The sequence below is a fragment of the Lepidochelys olivacea genome, assembly GCF_965140295.1.
Source record: "Lepidochelys olivacea isolate rLepOli2 genome assembly, chromosome: 15".
In the NCBI taxonomy this organism is placed as follows: Eukaryota; Metazoa; Chordata; order Testudines; family Cheloniidae; genus Lepidochelys; species Lepidochelys olivacea.
This window is the reverse complement of record NC_140425.1, coordinates 28,157,925-28,176,105: the sequence shown is the minus strand read 5'-3', so window position 1 is coordinate 28,176,105 and position 18,181 is coordinate 28,157,925. Positions and strand designations below refer to the sequence as shown.

The 18,181-nt window shown below is 41.5% G+C and overlaps 1 protein-coding gene across 2 annotated transcripts in view; it reads left to right on the top strand.

The window, feature by feature from the left end:
- The first annotated feature begins 7,338 nt into the window (after positions 1-7,338).
- Positions 7,339-18,181, top strand: part of KDM2B (lysine demethylase 2B) — a 171,779-nt gene continuing 160,936 nt past the window's right edge. For both annotated transcript variants that reach the window (XM_084649458.1, XM_084649457.1), the window contains exons 1-3: positions 7,339-7,581; positions 8,868-9,012; positions 12,616-12,694. In XM_084649458.1, the coding sequence (XP_084505584.1) occupies positions 7,531-7,581; positions 8,868-9,012; positions 12,616-12,694 (275 nt within the window). In that variant the 5' untranslated portion in view covers positions 7,339-7,530. The remainder of the gene's footprint in view (positions 7,582-8,867; positions 9,013-12,615; positions 12,695-18,181) is intronic.

Here is an 18,181-nt window from a genome sequence, read left to right as displayed (position 1 = left end):
GCTGCAAACCAGCTGTTTCATGACGTAACAAGCTCTGGGAGGGAGCGGGAACGCAGCGCTCTCAGGGAAGAGGTGGAGCCGGGACAGGGATTTGGGAAGGGGTTTGAGAGGGGGCAGGGCAGGGGTGGAGGTGGGGTGGGGCCAAGCACCCACTGGAGCCAGCAGAAGTCAGCACCTCTGAACTACAGAATAGTTAAGTCTGTCAGTTGTTCTAATAACACTTCCTTACTATAGGTCTGTGAGCTATAATAAAAATAAAATAATTGTTCAGATAAACAAGACTTTAGTTCTGTTTAGAAGTTATATTCAAAGTGGGCTGTCTACTACCATTTTCGATCCCCTAGGTGCAATTTTTGGGCATTATGCTGCTTGCAGAATTGTGTGTGTTTACTACACAACTTCACAAATGTTTTCCATTGCCTGTAGTGATACTTTTAGCTTACATAATGCAATTAAGAAAGTTAAAATAGCAAAGCCAACATGCTTACTTCCTTTGTGATTTTAGGTATATACAAGAATGCTTTTAGTCCATTGTCTCTCTAGTCTTTCCCTCTTTTACATTTCACTTAACTAGGAAAGGTATTGAAACATACAATAATCCTGCACACTGATGCATTGAAGCAGCAGTCTTGTTTCATTTCCCCAGCCTATTAATGCATGTTCATATATATCACATCCACATTTTCAAACAGCAAAAAGCCACCCGCATAGCCGTTAGAACATAAGAACAGCCATACTGGGTCAGACCAAAGGTCATCTAGCCCAATATATTGTCTTCTGACAGTGGCCAATGCCAGGTGCCCCAGAGGGAATGAACAGAACAGGTAATCATCAAGTGGTCCATTCTTTATAGCCCATTCACAACTTCTGGCAAACAGAGGCTGGGGCACCATTCCTGCCCATCCTGGCAAATAGCCATTGATGGACCTATCCTCCATGAATGTACCTAGTTCTTTTTTGAACCCTGTTATAGTCTTGGCCTTCATAACATCCTCTGGTAAGGAGTTCCACAAGTTGTGTGAAAAAATACTTCCTTTTGTTTGTTTTAAACCTGCTGTCTATTAATTTCATTTGGTGGCCCCTAGTTCTTGTGTTATGAGAAGGAGTAAATAACACTTCCTTATTTACTCTCTCCACACCAGTCATGATTTTATAGACCTCTATCATATCCCCCCTTAATCATCTTTTTTCCAAGCTGAAACCTCCCAGTCTTATTAATCTCTCCTCATATGGCAGCCGTTCCATACCCCTTATAATTTTTGTTACCCTTTTCTGAACATTCCCAATTTTTTTTTTTGAGATGGGGTGAACACATCTGCACGCAGTATTCAAAATGTGGGTGTACCACGGATTTATATAGAGGCAATATGATACTTTCTGTCATATTATCTATCCTTTTCTTAATGATTCCCAAGATTCTGTTCACTTTTTTTGACTGCTGCTGAACTTTGAGTGGATGTTTTCAGAGAACTATCCACAATGACTCTGAGATCTTTCTTGAGTGGTAACAGCTAATTTAGACACCATCATTTTATATGTATAGTTGTATAAACATATAGTTTATATGTATAACCCTACAAGACCTAGCCGCTGCCACCACCACATCCCTACAAGCCCTAGCATTGGCCTTTTAAAATAAACTTAGTTTGATCTCCAATTGTTAGAGGACAAACATCTTTTACTTTAACCAAAGTATTAAAATTATAATACTGTCTACCTACATTTTTTCCTCCAGCCTATGTACAATAAACTCCAACTGGGAAAGGACAAACCCAACAAAGTTAGTTCTTTTACTTCTTTTCCTAACTGCTGGTCATTATAAACCCTAGCATTTCTCTTTCCATCCCAGCCTCCTCTTGAGGTGCTAATTAGAGTCAGCTGTACTTAATTCACTCTCAGCTGGAGGTGCCTCCCTCAGCTGACCCTGAACCCTTTCTGGGAATGAATGCATAAAAGCCCAGGCTGCTGTTTGATGTAGTGGGGCCTTTACATAAGGGCACAATAGGGATAGAATTCCAGGATTCCTTCCTGAGGGCACTGAAAGATCTGAACATCCCATTGCAGAGGTGCACCTTTAATTCTGTGCCATGAATGTACTTTTGTATGCCCTAGAATAGGGATGAACCATTGTAACCCTCCAGCATTCTTAATGAGGTACAGTATTCGGCACAGAAATAGACGCATTCATGCCACCCTCTGCATAGCAGCTTTTCTACAGTATATTGTTAGCTGAATATGCAAATAGTTGTTTCCATTTGTTTCTGTTATTTGTTTCTGTCACAGAAGAAAACTGTGTTGGTGCAAAGTGGAAATTAAAATGGAAGGTTTTGCATAAAAAGTATAACAGGTAAGAAACTCAATAGGCAGATGAGGAAAGGATTGTCAGCAGTCTCAAGCAGTGATAAGTCTAAGGCCATGTCTACACTAGCACTTATGTCAGCAAAAAACACACTGTTGAGCACCATAAGTTTTGATAGCATAAGCACTCGTGCACAGATGCTCTCCCGCCAACATAGCTACTGCCACTCGTTGAGCTGGTTTTATTATGTCGAGGGGAGAGCTCTCTCCTGTCGGGATAACACAGCTACATGAGCGCTCTTACAGCAGCACAGCTGTATCAGTACAGCTTCTAAGTGTAGACATGCAGAGCAGCCCTCCTTGGAAAGATGTGGGATGTAACTTCAAGTTGCAATCACCGAGCTTCCTAAGTGGGAAAAACATTGATCCAGGGCTGGCGGAGCCTTCCCAAAAGTGGAAGGGCCAGGGGCTTCTGCCCCACCCCTTCCCCTGAGGCCCCTCTTTTTCCCCTGGAGGTCCCACCCCCAGCCAAGTCTGAAGCCAGAGTGGGGCTGGGGAGCCTGTCCTGCTCCATTGGAGTTGGGTGGGGCCAAAAGCAGCCCCCAGCCCTTGTCCCCGCCCCTCGGGCCCCCCACCCAGGGCAGGTGGAGGGACCCAGGCTCTCTACAGCTGCCTGCACAGCTCTTACCCCGACCCAGCTCTGGCCAAGGGGCAGGGCCTGGAGCTGCAGCCCGGCAATGGTAAAAGATGCACAGGCAGCTCTGGGGAGCTGGCGCGTGCCACAACTGCCCGGGCTCCTGGGTGGAGCTCCACCAGCTGCTGGCCTGGCCAGGGGGTGGGGTCTCAGGGGGAAGAGGAGGGTAAGGGGTCAGGGTCCCATGGTGAAAAGTGGGAGGGCCATGGGCCCCTGGCCTCCCTGTTCTGGTACCCCTGCATTGATCTGGTCTGGCTAGAGAGCCACAGAAGTATCTTTTCACATAATGTCCAAGGGCAGCAAAATGTTTAAACATCTGGCTTTTCATGTCCATCCAGGCTAAGATGCCTGACAGGTAGTCCATAGTTTATGAGGAAAGGAAAAAGGTTTAAGGATCTGATTTTAGCAAAATTTATTCTATTTATCAGGAAACAAATTTCCCTATGAGCTCAACAAGGGTGAAATTCACCCTGTCCCACACACAGCCTGAGTAAACATAGCATTGACAACTGTCATGATTCTATCATGAGTTGTGAGATAGTAGGTGTTTTTCTTAAAGCTCCAGCTCTTACTGTCACCTGAACATGGATAGGATGTAGCACATTGTGCACATAATGGTACTATAAATAATGTTACTAACGTTAACAAAAACAGATTAATTGTAGCCCATCTCCCAACAACCCAGCCACCCCATGACCATATGAATACATTCACTAGTTTGTTTTATTTTTGTAAAGGAACATTGGAATTGTTGTTCCAATGGTCCACCTAATCCAGTACCCTGGTTGATAGTGGTCAGAAAAAGGGGACAACACTCTCCCTGCAGAGGAATAACCTGCCCGGACGGGAAATGCTTCCTCACCATGAGGTTTAATACCACTTATAATTTTTGTTATTCCATCTAAGGCAAGTGTTGATGTTCTCATCATTCATATAAATGTCCAATTCCTTTTTGGGTCCAAGTTTTTGATTAATTATAACACAAAGTGAAGAAAATATTATTTTATTGGTAAAATATATATTTTTAAAAGAAACAGAACAAGTCTTTTATGAAAATATTTAGTTGATATGATGAACCATAAAACATGGTTATGAAATGTTAAAATCAATCATTTCTGTCTCAATATAAGATTAAAAAATATCAATGTTCTGATGCTGGAAGCCCACAGACTTAGACTTTGATACTTCTGAAACATCTTTACTTCCAGAATTTTAGTAACATGTGCTCTAGTTTCTCTGTAGGTGTGTGTTTGTGTTTGCTTGATATGCCAAGAATTCCAGATTATATTGATCTGAAAAAAAAAAAAAAAAAAAAAGAGAGAGAAAATTTCCCCCCTGTCTCTGTGGTATCTTATTGATGGACTTTTTGTAACAGGGACTTATTTATTTAATTGATTGATAGATTTGTTCCTGATGATTCTCTAATTACAGTTATTTATTCTGTACTCTACTACTCTGGCCCCAGTCCTAAATGCATGCTTAACTTTAACCATTGTATTCCTGGCTTAAAATTAAGCCTGTGCATGCAACTTCAGGATTGGAATTTTAAGGGGGCAATAGATAAGCATGCATATTGATATATAATAAACATCACAACACCTCCCAACTCTTCATGTATTCTTCCACATAACATCTCTGTGGCAAGAAAGACCTAATTTTATAGATAGGAGCTTTTCAAAAGAGACTAAACACAGATCCCCAAAGGTATTTAGGTATCTAACTCCAAATAAATCAATGACTGTTAGGGATCCTCAAAGGTATTTAGGCGCCTACCTCCTAATAATTTAAATGGATGTTGGATGCTTATATTCCTTTGAGGATGTGGGCCTGAGTGACTTGCCCAACATCACACAAGAAGTCTGTGATGGATCCTGGAATTAAACCTGGCTCTCATGAGTTCTAAGCCACATCTGAACAGTCTTTCCTCTCGCCATTTGCCATAGTTCATTGAGTCTTCAGTTTTTCTAATGAGACTGCCACCAAGGCCTATGATGTTGGCTTTGTGATGTGTTAGTTATATGTTTTGCACAATATTTTAATCTATCAATTAAAGTGTTAATTAACTGACTCTGTATGCAGAGGGGCTAAACAGGAGTCTATGTGAGTGACTGTGTTCTGTTGTATAGAAGTGCACAGAAACAATAAAGAACAAAAAGCTATTGCAACTGATTTTCTCGTCTAATTGGTCTGGGAACAAAGCTATGCAGAAATACAACTTGCTGTCTGCTTGTGAGGTTTCTATTGGCTTCTAAACTGGTATGACAGTTGTTTAGATCCCTTACTCTTTGGAATCTTCTTTTTTTTTCTATTTTGATAAAGGTTAAGCATTTTGTTAAGAAATGTCACTTAAGATATTTGTAATTCCTCAGTGTACAACAATGTGGACACCTGGGAACTGATCCAAAATATCTACCTTGTTTTACACAGACTTCCAAACTGCCATCAGAGAGTAATAACTTTTGATCACTATCAACCTAAACCAGATTTGAATTGGTGTCTTAGATGTGAAAAGCACTGGTTCCCCTTACCAATCCTAGCATTAAGCAGTTCTCCTAAAGCCCCGGAAACCCAAAGGCTGAAAAAAGAAAAGGAGTACTTGTGGCACCTTAGAGACTAACAAATTCATTTGAGCATAAGCTTTCGTGAGCTACAGCTCACTTAATCGGATGCTGTAGCTCACAAAAGCTTATGCTCAAATGAATTTGTTAGTCTCTAAGGTGCCACAAGTCCTCCTTTTCTTTTTGCGGATACAGACTAACACGACTGCTACTCTGAAACCTGCCAAAGGCTGAATGGGTCCTAAGTTTGTTAATATGAAATGGAGCCTTTTAGCACTACTTGAAATTCCAATCTATCTTAGTTCAATACTACTTGAAAGTTGTTTTCCTGTGACAGCTATTTAGTAGCCTATATTAAATAATTTATTACGTAAGGAAATTGTTTAAATACATTCTGCTACAAAAAGGGTATTTCAATCTCATAAAAGTATTTTAATAAAGCCAGCGAGAACTAAAAATAATAGATGCTACTGAAACAGAGCTCCTAAAATAAAACCTATCTTTTTTTATTGTGTAATTTTCTTTCCTTTGTAGCAGCATATAGACCAGGGGTTCTCAAACTGGGGGTCGGGACCCTTCAGGGGGTCACGAGCTGCCAGCTTCCACCCCAAATCCTGCTTCGCCTCCAGCATTTATAATGGTGTTAAATATATAGAAGAGTATGTTTAATTTATAAGGGGGGTTGTAGTCAGAGGCTTGCTATGTGAAAGGGGTCACCAGTACAAAAGTTTGAGAACCACTGATATAGACTACACCTTCCAAACCCAGAATGAATTTTATAAACCCTCTCCCAAAGGACAAGCATGTTGAGTTCCAGGGTTTACAGAACTGTAACTGGCAGCAATTTCTAAAAAAACACATGCCCACCTGAAAGAAAACGTTAAATACATTAGTGCAATTCCTTTTAAAATGAAAGCGAGTAACTTGTTGCTTTTTGCACTTCCCTTGTTTTCTTTATTGCCACTGATCAGCCCTTAAGAAAGCAAACTTCTGTGGAGACAGGCATGGGTTGATGTTGTTTTGCAGAGAGAGTTATGTGTGACTTTTTTCTGAGTATAAGTTTCACATGCATTTCACATTTTTGTGTGCTTTGTGCATGTAGCATGTTTCATATGCATGTCTTATAATCATGCACCCTGTCTCTGTGCCTCTTGTCTGCAAGTTTATCTCCATGTGTCTAACGTGCATGGTCCCATGTATGTGTCATGCACCCTAGGTACAGCCTAGGTGATTTTGTGCATCTTTCGATATCTTTTGTGCATGTGTCTAAGGATAGATCGGTCTTCTGTATGTTTTCATATCTGCATCAGTGCTGTGCATGTCGGTAGGTGTGTCTCGTGTTGTACATGTGTATGCAGGTCCCCGTATGTGCATATTCTGTGCTTAAGCATATCTGTACACCTGTTAATGTCTTCGTATGTCTTGTGTGCATGTGTGTGTGGTTGCAAGTCTCTGTGTGAGCCTGTGTACTTTCTTTTCTCCTCATATTACAGAGTGGCCGCTGCCTCCAGCCCCTTCCAACCCCTGACACTCCAGCTCTCCCCATAACAAACAGCTCAGTGAGTCAGCGCCTGCGTGCAATGCCTGCTCACACTCGTGACCTAACAACAACACACCAATATGAGCAGCCAGCCAGCAGCGGCGGCGGCAGCAGCGATCTTTAGTGTTGGGTGCAATCTGGTCCCCCCCACCCTGCAGCCGCCTCCTCCCCCGGGCCTCCCCCCCTCCCCGAACGCGATCGGCAACAATGTTTACGTTCCGGGGATTATGACGCCTGCGCCCCACTCCACACTCAGTGTCTGAAAATGGTTCCTTAGGACTTTGCAAAACGCATCGACTCCCCCTCCCCTTCCCTCCCCCTTCCCCAAAAAAGTGCTGGTGCAAAATTGCAAAACTTTAGAGAGACCTGGATGGCTTTTGTTTTTCCTCCTCCCCATTTGGGCCAAAAAATGCAGGACAGGAACTGTTGACAATTAAGTGATGAAACTCTCCAAAAAAATGGAGGCAGAGAAAGACTCTGGAAGAAGATTGGTGTGTAGCTGGCTTGTCTATTTCCTATTTGTACATTTTAATTGATTTTGCTTAATTATTTGCAAAGGGAGAAATGCATGTAAAAATGTAGGCAGCAGAGCTACTTAGTTTGCAAGAGATCAGCTTAAACACTTGGGAAGGGGGTGGAATTTAAGTGAGGGGAAGGAGAGGGTGGGACAATACTCTTTTTTTTTTTTTTTTCCCTGTTGGTAAAGGATTGTACTGATGAAGTGTGTGTTTTTCTAGGGCTAGCTGCTGGGGGGATTTTAAATATATGTACAGAGAGAGGGAGATCTGGATTGTAAAGTGCTTGGATTTGAGCAACCCCAATGGAGGCAGCTGGTGTATTTGGTTCCCCAAAGGGAGCTAGCTTTGTGTACAGCCAGCCCTCCCTTCTGCAGGCGGGTGTTTGCATGCGGAGTGTGTTGTGTGTGGTGTGAACGTGCGGTTCTGCCTTGTGTCCCTGCCGGAGAACCAGGGGCTTCTGTTAACAAGTTACACGCTGGCTCTGGGGGAAGCAGCAACAGCAGCACCGGCCTCTGCTGTTTTCACCCGGGCCTACTCCATACACACCCCTCATCGTGCATTTAACTCATTCCTGCCCTTTCTCCCTTGATTCCCCCCTCACTTTTTGTTCCTTAAACTGCACAGCTTGTGACTGAACAGAAATAACATGTGGATCATTGCGGGGGGTGGGGAGAGCGCAAATAAATCATAATGTTAAATAATGCAGTTTGTTTTTAACTCGTGGCTTCCGGTGTGACTATGGAAACACTTGGATTATGTAAATACTGCAACCTGAATAGCGTGTATCAGAGTAAATGGAGAATTTTGTGCGAAATAAGTTAGTTATATCTTACACAAATAATAACATGATCGGAAACACGATGTGTTAACAAACAAATACTGCCTGCCGTTCACTTTTTTACGGTCTTGCAAAGTGCAGCAGTGCTGGGCTTTGAATTAGTGATTTGTGTAAATCTCTTCACTTGTTTGGCGTTTAGAGATATTTCTCTCCCCCCCCCCCCCTCCAAAAAAAAAATTAGTGCAAGGGTTTCCTGTAGCCAGACACCTGGTGCTTTGGGTTACTACGGTGTTATAAGGAGAAAGGGCGTGGAGATTCTTCTGTACTCAAGCTCACGTTGTATAAAGTATTGTTAATTTTGCAGCCTTGATCATGATTTTTCCCAGACCATGTTTATCCAAATATCCCCAACGTTGATACATTTTTCCTTCCCCAAAGTCCACTTCCCACCCCGGTCTATATAATTTGCTTTGTTTTCTAGCGATCTATTGGTAGAAGGAGATACGATGAGAATGAGGACCTCTCGGACGTGGAGGAAATTGTCTGCATCAGGAGTTTTAATTTGGAGGAGAAATTAAAGACTCAAAAGTATCATGGGAATTTCGTGCATGCCATGGAAGGGAAAGGTAAATGCCTGGCTGTCTCAGGGATGAATGGGTGGGTGCCTCTTCTTTGCTTTGATTGCTCTAGAGAAGCTGGTGGTGTCTCCACGTGCAGTTTGTGGTTTGTTTCGTATTTCCCGCCTGCATCCCCCATTCCAGGGAATCCGGTGACGAATCCAGGCCGAGCAGCAGGGGAGGGGGTAGAGGGATGGGTGTTTCACACTGGGGCCCTAGCTTGGACCTAGCCAGGAAATAAACACATGTATGCTTTTCTGTGTGCATTTCCTCTGTAGTCAGAGGTGGGTACGGGCGTTGGGACTGCTCGCATCATTCCCATGTAACCTGGTCACGGATGTGCAACTTTTTGCTTTGACAATGACATGAGTGTATCAGGATGTAGCTTGTAGAGAAACCCCAATGTCTCCCGCCTCCCTCAGCACAGGCTATTAGCGTGACCTCAGTTCAGCTTCCCATATTTTAGGGAATCAGGTTCGTGGAAAGGAGCCGCAGAAAAACCCCAGCCCCCACTCAGCCTCATGGTGATTCTAGCTTCTCCCTCTCCGCCCCCTATTGAATCAAGGTCCCATTTGCTTCCAGTTTGTCAGTTTCAAGGGATTCAATTGAGATTATTTGGTTATCTAGCATCAGGGGGTTTTAGAATAAATAACTTTTTTGTGTTTATATCATATATCAAATTACAGCTGCCCCTCCAAACTACCTGGATTTGCTTATGTGATTTAGCTACAAAGTAATAAATAATCGAAGTCAGCCAGTGCAGCTAGCAGCTCTCTTGCCTGCTGGGAAGGGATGTGAAGGGGATTGGTTTCTTAGGGGGATCAGATGGATTGAGGGCTGCTGTTGCAACTGGTCAACGTTATTTACTGTGCTATTACTAAAAATGACACCAAATTCCACTTCTCCTTCCAAAATCCAGCCTCACTGGGGACACCACCGTCTGAACCAGTTATCTCAGTAATGTCCAATTATTAGCTTTGGCTGTATTTCTCATCAGATGGCAACAGCAATTGAACCACTAATTTAATTTAGACTATTTTCTTCTTTTTTCAAAGCTAAGCCTTGCAATGTACACTTTTAACTTGCTTCAGAAGAGCCATTTATGTGGTGAGGGAAATCATGTCTGCCTTCTTGACAATTTATTATTTTGTGGGGAAGTCTCCCCCTCCAACACCTGTTCCTTAGCTCTAAAAATATTCAGTAATTTTCCAGAGGGGGATTGGATTCTACTTTTCTCTCCAAAAATTCTTAATTTCTTTCATTGCTACTTGCTAACAGTATTACAATCCACTATTTCTCTTGCTTAGCAGCTTTGAGACTTCTGAGTAGCTTTTCCCCTTCTAGGGAACTTGAAAATAAATGAGTGTCTTTTGTTACTTTGTTTTGGTCTATGTCTACTTGTTCAGCCCTGCAAGAGATTTGAATGCTTTGTTGAGTCTTTCTAAATACCTTTATTTGCTCCATTTTCAGTTTGCCTCTTTAATTTTTCTATAAAATCAAGAGTTGAATGTAACCAAGGCAAAAATATTAAATTTGCTGATCCTGCTGCTGAGTGAGAGTAGAAATATCAAGATATCTGATCACATGGAATTGGTTGAATATTCTTAATCATCTGCTTCCTTGTTTTTATTTTTCATGGTAGCACCTCTTTGATCCCTGGCCAGGAATGTGGGTTGAAGGTTTTCTTCAGAGGTGCTGCAAAGCTGCCGTGTGATTTTTGGCCTGAACACAGAGCCTACCAATGCTACTTATTCACTAGTGTAATATGCTATGTATCTGCTGTCTGCTTCCTGAACTAATATTTATCCTTGACACCCCTCACCCACTCAGATTTTGTGTCTTGAATGTAGAGTGCCGTACTCAAAAGGGTTTTTTTTTTGTTAATTTATTACTAAAGCCAAATGAATATTTTTAGTATTAATGCATTGATTAATAAATTATGATATTTTTGCTAATGGATAAATACTTTTTGTGTCTTCCATTAGTTGACTGAAAAATAGATTATAGAAGCTGTATTCTGATTGTTCTAAAAACAAGTGCAATTATTAAAAGTTAGTAAAATAATACTAAAATAAACAATGGTCTAATTTGACAGCTCTCGGTGGGGATGCTTTATCCACACTTCTTGTCACTGTTAATTGAATAAAAGAGGAAAAGTGTTGTAAAAAGAGAGGTTAAGAAACAAGTAAGAAGGGGAAATTTTAGTACTGATTTCCCTCACCCCCTTACAGTTGTTCTGATAGTAAATAGACACAAGGTGTATAAATCTGAGGATGGTAAATCTCGTGCAGTGTCCCATGAAGGATGTTCTTAGATAATTAAATTACTTAAGCAATTAAAAGTGGTTATGTATATGATGTATAGATTGGGTGTTTAGAACGGTTACATTTGGATGGCTGAGGAGACAAACGATACATGTTTTTATTTTTAAGCTATTTACATGTTTATTATATACAAGGCATCCTTTAGAGATGACACATAGGACTTACGCTCCTTTATGGAAGGAGGATTACAGATCACAGGTACGTGCTGTGTGGCCACTTCTAGATTTAATTTCACTTCTATGGCTGCAGAATCCAAATAGACTATGGAGTTCCTGAAGCCCCCTTTATTACCCCTCCCCCATCAGTGCTTATCACTTTTTCACTAGTCACTGAATCACATGCATCATTGTTTCAGGTATGACATATGGCATTCAAACCATTGCGTATAAACGTTAACAGTTCATCTTAATCCTCAGAATGAAATAATAATGTGATAGTGTTCAGTGTACAGACAACCAAATCTGTGTCCAGTGTTCTAGTTATTTTGGCATTAAATTAATAATTTCTATTGAAAAGAGATTTCCTCCCTCCCTCTCATCACCTTAACTATGTCAGAAATTACAATAAAATTTCCAGATTATAAGATCCATAGTGCAGACACACACCTGCTTAACTTTAAAAATGCTTCATTTTATAAATGGAAAAGATCTATGTAGCTCGAAAGCTTGTTTCTCTCGCCAACAGAAGTTGGTCCAATAAAAGATATTACCTCACCCACATTGTCTCTGTAATATTCTGGGACTGACATGGCTACAATAAAACTGCATATAACTTTACAAATGTAAGTAGTCCCAATGAACTCAGTGGGACTATTCACATGTAAACTAATATGTGTGTAAGTGTTTGTAGGATCAGGGCCTTACACTGTACTGCTGTAAAGCCCAATAGAAACAGTATATTTCTTAAAACCCAAATATATAGCTTGATCCTTATATTTGCTCTGTATGTGCCAGGCCTCTTAGCAGTTACTTAGTTGTGAATTTTCTGTAAGTGTTAATTCAGCATTTTATCATAACCAGGGCTTCTCAGCCTAGGACAACTGAGAATCTCTGAATGCATTCTGCTTTATGTGCATCAGTGAATAGGAAAAATAGAGAGCAGCTGGGAGAGTATTGTCAATCACTCAGATTTTGCTTTTGACCTAAAAATGTTCACTCTCTTTGCAGTTCTCTTTAAGTGATAGTGAGCTTTTAATTTAGAGAAATTAAAATGGTGAATCTTGAAAAAATCTAGTGTGAAGTGAGAATGTCATTGTAATTGATTGTTTTTTATTCAAATATTCAAACAGATTTTACTTTTGAGTATGTGCAAAGAGAAGCTCTCAGGGTTCCCCTTCTCTTCAGAAGTAAGGATGGACTGGGAATTAAGTAAGTTACAACAAAATCTTACTTATTAGTAAATGTTTACAAAATTATAACTTTTCACTTATATGGTCTTTCATCTGAGGAATTCAAATGCATTAAAAGCATTAAGCCTCACAACACCCATTGGAGGAGGGTAGGATGATTATATTTAATTTACACATGAGCAGATTGAGGCAGGGAAAGGTTAAATGGCTACAGTGTGGTTGTATACACCGTCACAGAGGGAGTCAGGGACAAAGGTGGAAACAGAGCCCAAGGTTTCCAGCTCCCACTCTGTCCTCTAATGACAGGATATGCACTCTTCCAATTTTGACTTTTACGTTCTATGCTGTCTCACACAGTAAAAACAAGCTGTCAGATAAGTTACAGAATCTTTATTACTGGTGAAGCCTGAAGATTGAAAGAATGCACTATGATTTTCAGCTGGCAGGTGGAGCTTGCAGAGGCAGTGGTTAGAAAAAACATCTTTTGGATTCTGAACTGGATTTGGAAATGTTTGGGAGAGAATACATAGGGAGTCCCATGATAACATTTGTAGACATTTTTCTGACTTGAATTTTTCTCACTTTAATGCTTATCAAAGGGAAGGAGCATGTGTGCCCCAGTCTGCTGTGATGAGCTTAAACAGTTTCCAACAGCCAGACTTGACTAGCCAGTTTCTCTGACCCTTACGAACTGCTGATATCATTCTGGTGTCTCTTCCCTTTTCTAAGTGGGAAGGCACTTGGCTAACTGATGCTGTATTCTGTTTCCCCCTCGTACAACACTAAGCACATCATGTGTGCAGCTTCTTCCAATAGATGGAATTCACAGCTAGAGGCTGTCAGAGTAAAGAACTGGGGCTAGATTTTTAAAGAGTCTAGGTAATTTTTGATGTGTAAAATAGGCACAAATCAAATCTGATAGATTAGGGCCTAAATGATCCATTGGAGGGGTCTGGAAGGGAATCTCCACTGGACAGTTGGTCAGGTGTATTGATTTGCCTCTTAGGGGAAATCCCAGGTTCTAATATAATTTTTGTTAAAATGTGCATTGATTCATGTGTGAGCTTGAAATAGAATTTCTTGAAGGAAGTGTAAATATGTACTTGGGATTGACTGCCTTTTGGTCAAAAGAATGTTAGAAATGCAATTTATATTCATTTCCAATGCTAGGAGTGAGATACATAAGTACATTTTTGTTATTTTGTATTCTGTGGAATAATATAATTCCATCTCATCTAAATGTGCACTTCTAAGTATCTATAAAAAGAAAAGGAGGACTTGTGGCACCTTAGAGACTAACCAATTTATTAGTTATTAGTTTATGCTCTAATAAATTGGTTAGTCTCTAAGGTGCCACAAGTCCTCCTTTTCTTTTTGCAAATACAGACTAACACGGCTGTTACTCTGAAACCTAAGTATCTATATTTCTTTTTGCCAAGAGTAGTTGATGTGTGATATATATATATATATATATATATATGTATACACAAAAAATTGCATTAAAATACTATGTGATCATGTAATTGAAAGCTGTATCATAATGCATATGTACAAGAGGGCCAAATTAGGGTGGCATAGGCACCTTAATTCTGGCATTTCCTAATTTTTGAGTTCTTGACTTTGCAACCTTCGTACTCTTTTAATGTGTGTGTGTGTGTAATTTCCTAGGTTTAAAAAAACCACAAGTAATAAAAACAGAAATTCCATCAAGTAGCATTGTATTGACACCAACATGGGTCTTGTCAGGGTTAGAATCTTTAGATCCACCACATAGACCTTTGCCACTTTAGCTAATGAAGTAATTTATAGCGGTAGTAGGTTGTCATCCTTTATGTAGACCAGCACTAGAGGAGGATAGGACACTTCACCTTGGGTTTCACAGATATTTGCTATAAGTGAAGGAATGGTGAGACTCAAGAATTTTGGGTTTCAGTCTGTGCTCTGGAGTGGAGTGTGCTGTAGTGGGCACAGACTCTTCTGATCTGTCTTCTTAAGTGAGACTCCTTCTGCCCTTTCCCACTTCTGGCTCCTCCTCCAGATTCTCCCCCTTCCCCTCCCGTCTTCTTGCCTTGTCAGTCCCAGTCCCGCTCCTTGGTTCCTCTCTCTCCCCTCTGCTTCCAGTCACTCTCCCCTCAGCTATGTTCCCTGACCCCAGTGGCTCCCAGTCTTAATCTCCCTCCCCGGGATTCTCGTCTCAGTTTCCTCCCCTGCCTCCTTATCCTAGTTCCTTTTCCCAACCCGTACCAGTCTTCCCCCTGTAGCCCCGCTGCTTGTCAGATGTGTCTTTCCCCCCCTTCTTTCTTCTGCTTCACTTGTGGTCAGTCCTCTTGCCCAGCCAGTCCAAGTCTCCCCCCTCAGCTTCTCAGTCTGATCTCCATCTCTGCCCTTACTCACTGGCTGCCTGGACCCTGGTCCCTTACTCCTCCATTTCCTAGTACCAGTCTCCTTGCCCATCCAATTATAGTCTTCCCTTTTACCCGAATTCCTGGTCTCCTTCTTTCTCACTTCTGGTCCCAGTTTCCATCCCTCTCTGTCCCCCAGATTCCTTTTTCCAAACTATTTCCTCTGCAGACGCATCTCTTGTTCCTTCTGCATTCAATTCAGGAAGCTTCCTTTTCTACTTTCTGGGCCCAGAGGTGGAGCATTGAGAGCACAGGAGAGAGAGGCTCCTGGCTCTCAGGTCAGGTGCCTGGATTCACAGCAGCCCAGAGCTGCAATTGCAGGGTAACTCCTGCTCAGCCCTGTTTTGGATCATGACCATTATGGATGGAATGTTTGGGGAATTTAGCTGCTGAAACCTAGGAAGTCTCTGCTGAGCATGTACCAAACTGTGATTGTTTTTCAAAGTCTTGTAACTTGGCCAAATTTGGGGAGATTTTCACAGCAGCAGAAAAAGACACTTCTGACACAAAGGCCAGATTTCAAGTCCCTGCTCCAAAGCATGGGGGCACAAGACCTTTTTAAAAAAAAAAATCACCAGGATTTTTTTAACATAAATAAAATAACCATATTTTTCTCTAGCCTCGTTCTCAGAAGTGGCTTAACCATTTGGGCTTAAGTTATCCAGAAAAATTCAGCCTGAGGCAGACACCCAGCATGGAAAATTTCAACCAAAATACTTAAAAGTTCAGCAAAGTTATAACCAAGTGAAAACAGCATCTTATAATAGGAAGTGTTGGGCAACATTAATAATAGTTGGTGTTGCCAGCTCTGTCTGTAATTCCCAAAATATTTTTTACAAGATTAGAGTCAAGATTTTAGCCCCAGTGTCGTCACCCAATCCACATTTAGATAAACACATTTGTTGACCTACATTCTCCCTGCAGTGTCAAAAGATACAGTGTTGTTTACTTCCTGTCCCAAACTCTTGGGTAGCATTGCTGTACCTTGCCCTAGAGGAGGCTGCTTTTTAGTAGTTTGGTAGATGAAATTATCCCTATTTGCAGTATGCCAAACACTTTGAGATGAAAAGATATATTTGTGTGTGTGTATAATGTGTTAATATGACACACACTGTATACAATAGTTTTAGATCTATGTAACATTTAGAAATAGTTGTTGCTATGTACTTCCAATTCTGTTTGCTGTTAAACAGCTTGCATGTCTGTGGCTGGCAGATCTACAAAGTGTATTTGAACAGTTCTGTTGCCATGTATGGTTGTCCTCTTGAAGAGCAGGAAGTGTGGTAATTGATGAGGAGATTATTAAGAATGAAAGTAAAGTTAAAAAATTACCTTGGTGTTTTTCCACCTCATATTTCCAACCATGATGAGCTATTATTTCTAGTGGTCAGAAGCAGGAAATACAAGTCATGATCTTTTAGCAAAAAGAAAAGGAGTACTTGTGGCACCTTAGAGACTAACCAATTTATTTGAGCATGAGCTTTCGTGAGCTACAGCTCACTTCATCGGATGCATCGGAGCTGTAGCTCATGAAAACTCATGCTCAAATAAATTGGTTAGTCTCTAAGGTGCCACAAGTACTCCTTTTCTTTTTGCGAATACAGACTAACACGGCTGTTACTCTGAAACCGATCTTTTAGCAGCCGTTGTCTTCCTTAGGGAGATATTTGGAACAATTAGACACTCCCATGATCATTGGCAGTTGTAAGATGATTGTAAGTTGGAGAGATGGTGCGTCTGAAAAGACATATTGTCTCTTTTAACCATCTGGCAGTCATACCACATTGTGCTGCAATTAATCAGAACTCACAAGCTAACCAGCCTTGGCGCAGGTCAGTACATGAATTGGAGACCTTTCTAAGGAACACCTACAGCGTTTCTCGAATGCGGCCACCACGGTTTTTTCTTGCGGCCAAAGCCTCCTGGGTGACGATAGGGGTAGGGGGAAGCAGTGGCCCTTACCCCATTCTGGAGCCCCAAACACTGTAGGAGCAGGGAACCAGTATGTGTTCTCCAGCTTCCAAGGGGCCGTGGGGCTTGGCCTTCAGCCCTGGGGTGGTGGGCGGCAGGCTCTAGCTGTGCAGCAGTGGGTTCCTTTCCCCAGCCGCCAGGCTTCGGGCTTTGGCCCTGGGATTGCCCTCCCATGTTGCCGCTGGCCCCACTGCCTCCTCCAGACCCCAGCTATGCAGTGGGACCCCAGGCTCCAGCCCCAGGCTCACCCCTGCACCATTGCCCTGACTCCCACTGCCTCCTCTAGCCCTCCACCCAGCCCCCCATCCAGCTCCCCATCCAGGGCTTAATTTTGTCTTCCAGGTCGCTGAGGCTGAGTAAATCTGCTGTGAAAAGTGTTATTAACAAATGTACGACTATCTGTTTTCACAGTAGCAGGCTTACTAGCTGGCAAGTCTGAAAAAAACAACAACCAAAAAACCAAAACATGCAAAGCATATTATTTGTGTTTCTATTCTGTTTAGGTCCAGTAAAGAATAGAGACAACTGTACATTATTTTTATTATTGAGTCTGCAAAACCCTACTTAAATAAATTACAATGGTTTGGACATGTATATTTGCATATTTATTTGTTTTTCCTAAAATTAATTAAGTATTTTAGGAAAAATCGTCTGAGTGGCCACACTCTGAGGCCACCAAAAAATTTGTTGTGAGAACCCCTGAAGGTGCTTCAGGAAGACATATTAGTGACTGATAGTTGGCACTCTACTCTGTGCATCTGTATGTATCAATACACATCATATCATTCAGGTACTGTTTTGTTGGAGGTGACATATTTTGTATGAAACAGAAAACTGAACGCTTACGGTCAGTACAGATCCCAAGGATTGTATTTTATGTTGGCGTGTTAACCCTAATGTTAGGCCAAATTCAAAGTCAGGTAATTACATTCTGCCTCCCTGATTTCTCCTGCAGTTTCAGCTGGATACGTTAGTCTTCTCTCTCTGCTCTAAACTGTTGTATAGTGTTTCTTTCTGTACAACTGTGTTCTATCCCAGGAGTGGCTTCATTTTGGTGTTCGGAAAAGTGATCCCTATATATCCTTTACCAAACTCATATAGTTGTGTGAGTTTTGTTAACCTGGGCCATGTCT